Source organism: Oncorhynchus mykiss, chromosome 6 (assembly GCF_057628025.1).
Source record: "Oncorhynchus mykiss isolate SJ-2025 chromosome 6, ASM5762802v1, whole genome shotgun sequence".
NCBI classification, from domain to species: domain Eukaryota; kingdom Metazoa; phylum Chordata; class Actinopteri; order Salmoniformes; family Salmonidae; genus Oncorhynchus; species Oncorhynchus mykiss.
The window spans coordinates 84,927,616-84,935,909 of record NC_143027.1 but is presented as its reverse complement, the minus strand read 5'-3'; the positions used below and the strand labels follow the sequence as shown (position 1 = coordinate 84,935,909).

General features: G+C 40.2%; 1 protein-coding gene across 2 annotated transcripts; it reads right to left on the bottom strand.

Annotated features, from left to right (window-relative positions):
* Positions 1-4,464: 4,464 nt before the first annotated feature.
* LOC110506916 (U2 small nuclear ribonucleoprotein A') lies at positions 4,465-8,048 on the bottom strand. 2 transcript variants are annotated; one of them, XM_021586786.3, is made up of 9 exons: positions 7,445-8,048; positions 7,135-7,282; positions 6,958-7,036; positions 6,685-6,731; positions 6,420-6,522; positions 5,970-6,049; positions 5,532-5,610; positions 5,067-5,160; positions 4,465-4,879 (listed from the first exon to the last, which is right to left on the bottom strand). In XM_021586786.3, exons 1-9 carry the CDS (start codon positions 7,524-7,526, stop codon positions 4,590-4,592), a joined length of 1,002 nt encoding a protein of 333 aa, XP_021442461.3. In that variant the 5' UTR covers positions 7,527-8,048; the 3' UTR covers positions 4,465-4,589. The 2 variants fall into 2 exon arrangements, 1 of the variants encoding a protein (XP_021442461.3); XR_016496909.1 differs by lacking the exon at positions 5,970-6,049.
* Positions 8,049-8,294: the final 246 nt, after the last annotated feature.

Here is an 8,294-nt window from a genome sequence, read left to right as displayed (position 1 = left end):
TCTGAGTCATGTTGCAGAGTGGAGAATCAAGATGTTCTACTCTTGTAAGAATAGATTGTTACAGAGCAAGCTGATGAGAATTATAGCAAACTGTCACTCTCCTCTCCTATCCTTGTTAAACCATGGGAGCTGTTTGCAATGGAGGTGTTAAGGAATGTACCTGTAAAAATACAGCTCCGTTCAGCTAAACCTGCTACTAGTTTTTTACAGGTTACGTAACGAGGTTTCAGACTGGGTTTTTAGTGGTAAAAATGTACTTTTCTTTTTACCTCCTACCCCTTTCAAATATACAAAAAAGGTGGACCTTGATCCAACACCTGCCGCTTATTCAAACCAACCTTGTAACTGCATGTGCCTTACGCACATGGGCGAGTCAGTGCCTCATTCATTTTTGCACCCCAAATAAGTTATCCTGCAAATCTATGCCATCGTGGCATGTTAGAAATGCCCTCTTTCTGCTCATCATAAATGCAATGTTTGGTGACCTTATCAATGAACGAGCAGGCTGATTTCTTCCACTCCTGTCGATAAAGTAAATGTTATTAATAGCCATACCAATGTTTGAGCTTCTTAATAAATGAGTGATGTGTCAAAACACCTGGGTCAAATTGACAGAAAAGTGGTTTTAATGGTTGATGCAGCATGATCATGTTGATGTGGTAGAGTAAAGTAACATTAGTACAATGTTGACTCAACCAATGTTTGCAAGCAAGATGGAAAGTCCAGAATACATAAATAGCTTTTATATATTCTTGATAAAACAGATATGTATGAAAATAACATTAAAAAAAGGTGACATTCTGTACTGTATTCATAATTTGATCTCAAATTCAAAATGCTGAAGTACACAGTTTAATGTAAAAATGTAGCTTCAGTGGTTAAGGTAAGGGTAAGGGTTTGGGATGGGTAAGGGTTAAGGTAAGGGTTACCTTTTGGGATGGGTTAAAACAAAACAATATTACAAAACAATTGCCTTACCACTGGGATTGAACCTGCAATCCTCTGACCTGTACATCCCTGTTTAAACCTGTCATCAACCACATCCCAAAAGTCCTAGCTCATTGTGAACCTACTAGACATATGGGCTCTCGCGTTGCCCCTAGTAGATGGTAGGAAATGGCCATGGAAATAAAATTCCACCACATGCCATAATTTCACAATTTCAAATATGCCTAAATTCGCCGTAATCCACTAGAGTTTGACCTGGATACGTTCTGTTACGAATGGAATAGTCATCATACAATATCATATGAATTGGAGGACTCATAGTATCATATGTCTTGCTCTGAGACCAGGCTGCTTGTTGTGTTAGCATTTGTGGCTAACTATAGCAGCTTGCAGGTTATGTGTAGTAACGTAGCAGGTTAGGTGAACTAATGTAGCAGTTTAGATGAACTAGCATAGGAGGTTAGGATACTATGGTTAAGGTTGGGGTTGGAGAAGGGTTAGCTAACATGCTAAGTATTTGCAAAACACTTGTGGTTAGCTAAAGTTGCTAACTTGCTAAAATGCTAAAGTTGTCCTCAAAACAATCCAAACATGCATGTTGAAACTGCTGATTGCCCCTTTAAGTAACCAGACCATTCGTACATGTCTTGTGTTTTGGAGGTACACAAGAAAACGTCATGTCCTTTGTATGGCTCTGAGGCCAGCCATACTGACACAAATGACAAAAGAAAAGAAATATGCCACCTACAAACATAAATGAATCACACCCTTTTGTTTGCAAGGACCAGCTCCTTTGAAGTATAGATACAAATAGGGCAGGTTTCCCCGGAAACAGATCAGGCATAGTCCTGTATTAAAAAGCTATTTAAATGGACATGCTTCATAATCCAGGAATAAGTGTAATCTGTGTCCTGGAAACCCGCCCATAGGCTTTCAGATAGAACACATCAATTAAACATTTCTGTAGGTAGATTACCATTTTTTATTGTTTATGTTAGTCATACCCAGTGAAAATCTGAGGTAAGGAGAAACTTCAGCATTTTTCAACTTCATATGCATCATCTCTAGCACCACCCCAACATCAACATAAATGAAAATGGTGCATTTCTATGTTTTGTTGTTAAAAAATATTGAGAAAGATAAGTGTTTCCAATGACATCATCGATGTGCATCGTGTCATTTTGACCAATTGTGAGTATGCATTGCCTACTAATTGGCTGATGATGTCATTGGAAACACTTATCTTTCTCAATATTTTTTACTACAAAACAAATAAACGTGCCGTTTTGACATATGTTGACGTTGGGGGGGGTGCTGAAGATTTTTTTAAATTTCCCTTTAAGTGTAAAAACAGATGAGAACTTTGATTACTTCAATACATTTGACACACACTCACCTCCACATGCACAGTATTTGGACAGTGAAGCAATTTTTATTTTTATTGTCTCTACACTCCAGCACTTTGGATTTGAGATCAGTAAAGAACATCACCTTTAATTTTTATACATATCTGTTTTACCGTTTAGCAATGAAGACACTTTATGTTCGTCTGGGTACCAGTATTTTTAGCTAACACTCCACTGCACATTTGGCAAATCACAGGAGTAGCAAGGAGTAGAATGTATGGCTGAACAGAGACGGCAACTGGGCTAACTTTACATATCTAGTCCTCCCATTTGAGGAAGTCATAAATATTTGGACAAATTAACTTAAAGTGTATTAAAGTAGTCAAAAGTTTAGTATTTGGTCCCATATTCCTTTCACTCAATGACTACATCAATCTTTTGACTCTACACACTTGTTGAATGCATTTGCAGTTTGTGTTGGGTTATATTTTTCCCAATAGGAACTGAATGATGAATAATGTATTGTGTCATTTTGGAGTCACTTTTACTGTAAGTAGGAATAGAAGATGTTTCGGGAACACTTTTACATGAATGTGGATTTTACCATGATTATGGATAATCATAAATTAACTGTGAATAATGATGTGTGAAAGTTACAGAGGCACAAACATCATACCCCCAAAATAAATTATATTGGTAATGGTGAAAGGTTTTATTGCAGCCTCTGTAATCTTATCACTCATCATTATTCATGATTTTTCTTAATCATTACATTATCAGGATTAATTTTGAAGTGTTCAGGAACATCTTATCTACTCCAGTCATCATTTACCATTCAGTTCCTATTGGGCAAAACATAATCCAAAACACACAAAAATGCATCCAACGAGATTGTAGTCACAAGCGGGATGTAGTCATTACATGCTAAGAATATGGGACCAAATACTACACTTTTGAGGGGAGGACAGCTCATGTTTTTCCAAGTGTTTGATACCATTCCAGCCATTATTATGAGCCATCCTCCATTCAGTAGCCACTGGTAGGCACTAGCTACACTGCCTTCAGAAAGTTCACGCCCCTTGAATCCTTCTAAAACATGTGTTACAGCCCACATTTAAAATATATTGAATTTAGACTTATCACTGGCCTAAACACAATACCCCATGTCAAGTCAAATCGTATTGGTCACATACACATGGCTAGCAGATGTTAATGCGAGTGTAGCAAAATGCTTGTGCTTCTAGTTCCGACAATGCAGTAATATCTAACAAGTAATCTAACATTCACGACTACCTTATACATCGTTCTGCCCCTGAACAAGGCAGTTAACCCACTGTTCCTAGGCCGTCATTGAAAATAAAAATGTGTTCTTAACTGACTTGTCTAGTTAAATAAAGGTTTAAAAAATGTAACGGGATGAATAGAATATGTACATATAAATATATGGATGAGCGATGGCCGTGCAGCATAGGCAGTAGACAATATAGAATACAGTATATACATATGAGATGATTAATGTAGGATATGTTGACATTCTTAAAGTGACTAGTGATACCTTTATTAAATGTATTAAAACGTCAGATTTGTCTGTATGTTGGCAGCAGCCACTCTGGCAGTGATGGCAGATTTGTCTGTATGTTGGCAGCAGCCACTCTGGCAGTGATGGCAGATTTGTCTGTATGTTGGCAGCAGCCACTCTGGCAGTGATGGCAGATTTGTCTGTATGTTGGCAGCAGCCACTCTGGCAGTGATGGCAGATTTTCTGGTCTAACAACGTAAGAAATATAACAAAAAAATGACTGCAGTTTCCTAAGGAGCTGAAGTGAGGCGACCATCTCTGTCGGCGCCATCTTACCGTTGATGTCGAAGTGGAACTATGTTTTTTACAAATGTAACATTTAAAGCTGACATTTTTTGAGTCAAGTATTCAATCCCTTTGTTATTGCAAGCCTAAATAAGTTCAGGAGTAAAAATGTGCATAAGTTGCATGGACTCACTCTGTGTGCAATAACAAGTCTGATATTTTAAAAAATCCACTGATCAATAAAATATACCACACCATTTTAAAGTGAAATAAAAATCTGGAAATGTATTAACAAATGTATGACTGTATTGGATAAGACTGTATAGACATCAGTTTATTCTGGATCAGTAATCATTGGTTGCATCGTTTTGTAAAAAAATGTTTATTGTACTTTCATTTCTCAAAATAACAAAAATGGCATTATTGCATGCTCAACAAATATAAACTTACAAATCAAGCAAGACTTGAGACATGAGATCCGCATAAAACGATCATGATCCGTTAACCGGTGAGTCTTCATCCATATCATCGTCCTCAGACTCATCTTCCTCAGACTCTTGTTTTTCACCCTCCTCCCCCTCTTCTTTCTCCTCCACTTTTTCCTTTTCTACCTCCTCCACCTCCTTGACATCTACCTCCTCCACCTTTCCCTGTACCTCCTCCACCACATCCTCTTCCATCTCCTCCACTCCATTTCCTTCCTCTGTCTGTATCTCTCGTTGCATATGTACAACCCCGTTCTCCTCCTCTTCCTCTTCCACCTCCACCATTTCCGGGGGGACTGCAACAAGAGAAATAAAGTCCGGAACCAGTCAAAGAACCATATATGCAAACCCCTCTGCCCCATAATGCTGTTTACTTTGTCCATCGATGGCTCATTTAAATACTCAGACAACGCAGGACATGACAGACACACAGTACATGCCTTGGACATGCCATATGGAGAAGATCTAGTCGCCTGTACACACCTTGTCTGACCTCCCGTCCGGGGATCTGACCAGCCTGCAGCATCCCCTTCAACCTCTCCACCTCGGCCAGAGACGAGGCGTTAGCTATTGCATTCTGGGTAGGGCACAGAACAAATGTATTAGTTCATACATACAGAATCATTACATTAGATGGGCATTTCGGTTGTGATGAACAGACTCTTTTTGAAAGAACCATTAGAGTAGATTGCCAGTACCGTTACATTCATTTGTTTAGCAGACCATAAATTGACCATTAAAATTGTGAACATTACATTAGGTCAATGGAATAGTGGTATAGAAACTGAGCTGTCCACGCCATAGTGTGTCACTGTCTGAAAACAATGACGTAGGTCTAAACCATGTGTTACAATGAGTTTGAACACACAATCTGTGGAATGAACAAACTACACAGCGAGTGTACATTTTCTGGTGCTAAATAAAATGTATAAATAAATTATGATGTGCCTTGATCGCTTCCACGTCAGCGGGAGACGGTCCCATCTTCTTCTTCTCAGGCTGCTGCACGGCAGCTCCGGGGGTGAACCTGAGAACGCACACCAGCAGAGTTAGAGAGAACATGGAGGGGATGGGTGCTTCTCTAGCCTCTCAACCAGTGTAGTATCTCAGGTGTAGTATCTTTTCTTATTGAGTCAAATAAACTGATACGACAGGAAATGCCATTGAGACGGCGCTCCTAAGAAACACTGTTGCATGGGGGGTGTTCACAGTAGTTGGGTCAACACATATTTAGATACTCCAGTTGCTACGCAACACCCCATCTACAAGAGTGATCGTGGTGCAGATAGTCCAATTCTAGAGTGTTCCGGTGATTGTCCGACACCCCCACCAGCCAGTGTCCAGTGATTCTAAGGAGCTGCCGTCCGACAGGGACTTTCATCTTACGTTTTGGTCCGCTTGGCAATATCCTTTGCAAGCTGAGCACCTCGTTTGCCCTTGAACATTTTCTCCGCCTCCTGACGCTCCTATGGTAATACATCACAGTTAAAGTGAGAGCTTTTCCAATCAGACAACGACACCTTCACGAGAAGGATGGACAGAGGTTTGGGAAAAACATACAAATACAGCACTTTCTGTATGGAAGACAGAGCTCTCCTATACATTTCCTTCTATTCTGCAGGCTTCTTTATCATTGCACTGCAAAGATGAAAAACTAGGGCCTTCGTAGGCCAAGTCCAACGGTATGTGATTGTTTGCCCTGACTAAAGGCCTACATCATTACAAAAAACAACGTTGTTTCATACAACCTGACCTGTGTTATAGATGACCACCCTTTGGACCTGGTAATGACAACGCTTTTCTATATTTAGTTTCTGAACGATGGCATGCACTTACCTTTAACTTGACTTTCTGGAAGTCAAGCACGTGAATCTGGGGAATTTTGTTGATGACATAGAGCCTGTAGTGTTTCTTGTTGGTCACTGGATTCCTTAGGAGACTGATGTCATAAAATCAGAGATTACGATATTGACTCACAAAACACAGGATTTAGGTGCACAAATATAGCAACTCATCTTGTCCTGCAATTTACAGTGAAATTGATGCATGAATCTGACTTAACTAGGTGTTGTAGTAGAGGCAAGTATTGATCATGAGATACCTGAGAAGGGTCAATGTCTTCACTGAGGCTAGCGGATCCAAATCACCCTGGAGGTAAAAGCATGCCAACACATTAAAAACAAATCAATGGTTCAACCGCTGTAATTGAACACAGGAGCACACTCATGTCACAAATACTGCTAAATAACAGCACGTCATATTTTTCCAATCAACAACATGCATAAGTAAAATGCTCCCAATCAGTAATTATTTTTAAAAGATCTGATCAGATAAGGCCTTGACCGATTCACTGATGGGATGTGTGATAACTCACCAATTCCTGGATGTTGTTGCTTGTGAGGATCAGCTCCCTCATACTCGGCAATGCCTGTTCAAGGTTTTCACCAACACGACTGTGGGGAGCACACAAAACACAGTGATAGCTAGCTAGGAAGCTAACCTTAAAACTAATTCTAGCAATCCTAGACAACACAATTGCTGCGAAAGTTACCATATTCTGTTGTTGTTCATGAGCAACGTTTTGAGCCTCTTGAGCAAAGGGAAGCCGTCCAGTTTTCTGATTTCATTGTCAGAGAAATCGATGGTATCAAACTGGTCAAGTGTAGCCCCAAGGTTTTCAAGTACAGGAATTTTGTAACCTAAATGAGGGCAGAGCATACCAGCATAAGGTTAGCCAGATAGTTTTGGTGGTGTAGCTAGCAGTTAGCAATCACTATCCATCAGTTATTACAGTGCGAAGGCCTAGCCAACCAGAGTTAGCTTTTCTAGCTAGCTAGCATGAAATGCGCAGGTTTATTTACCTCGCAGATCCAGCTCTCTGTCGCGCACGGGGTTTGTGTATTGAGCAGCCTGCTCAATTAGCTCTGCCGATAATTTTACCATATCGACGGCTAACTGGGAAAGCAAAAAATGTTAATAAGCGGGTTTCTTGATTTAAAAAAAAATCCAGTCCTTACAACGCTTTTTCAACACGCTGCCGCCCGGAAGTAAGACTACTCCCACAATGCAACTCGGTGTAAACTAATAACTGGTCAAATTTAATCGAGCGCGCTCTAGCGCTGAGATCTAATAATAGGTTCAATAAGTGCGTCTGATGATGACTGATTATCATTCAAAGACAACTGTCAGGATTTCACGGGGGTGACTATGTATTTGTCTAGAAGCTTTCCAGAACCTTATTCACTTGATAAGGGTTTCACCAGACCGAGATAGCTGCACATCTCTATTGCCCCTTCTTCTTCAGTCAGTGAGATCTGGAATCCTTGGGACGTCCCTACCCTAAACTTAACCCCGACCCTTACCCTAAACATTTAAAATGTCATCTTTAATGGGGCAGGGATGTCCCAAGGATCCCGGATCTTCTTGTGACTTTCTGGCGGACTAGATGCTTTCCGGCTTATTGCTGCCACCCACAGGTCAGTTTAGGTGTTATCCAACTGGTATGATCAGAGAGGAAGAGGCGAGATGATAATTGAGATTGCACGGTCAAACTACATCTCTTAATTTGGTTGAATTTTAGTAATTTAGCAGACGCTCTTATCCAGAGCAATTTACAGTAATGAGTACCTATATTTTCATATTGCTTCCTACTGGCCCCCCATGGGAATCAAACCCACAACCCAGGTGTTGCTAGTGCCATGCTCTACCAAC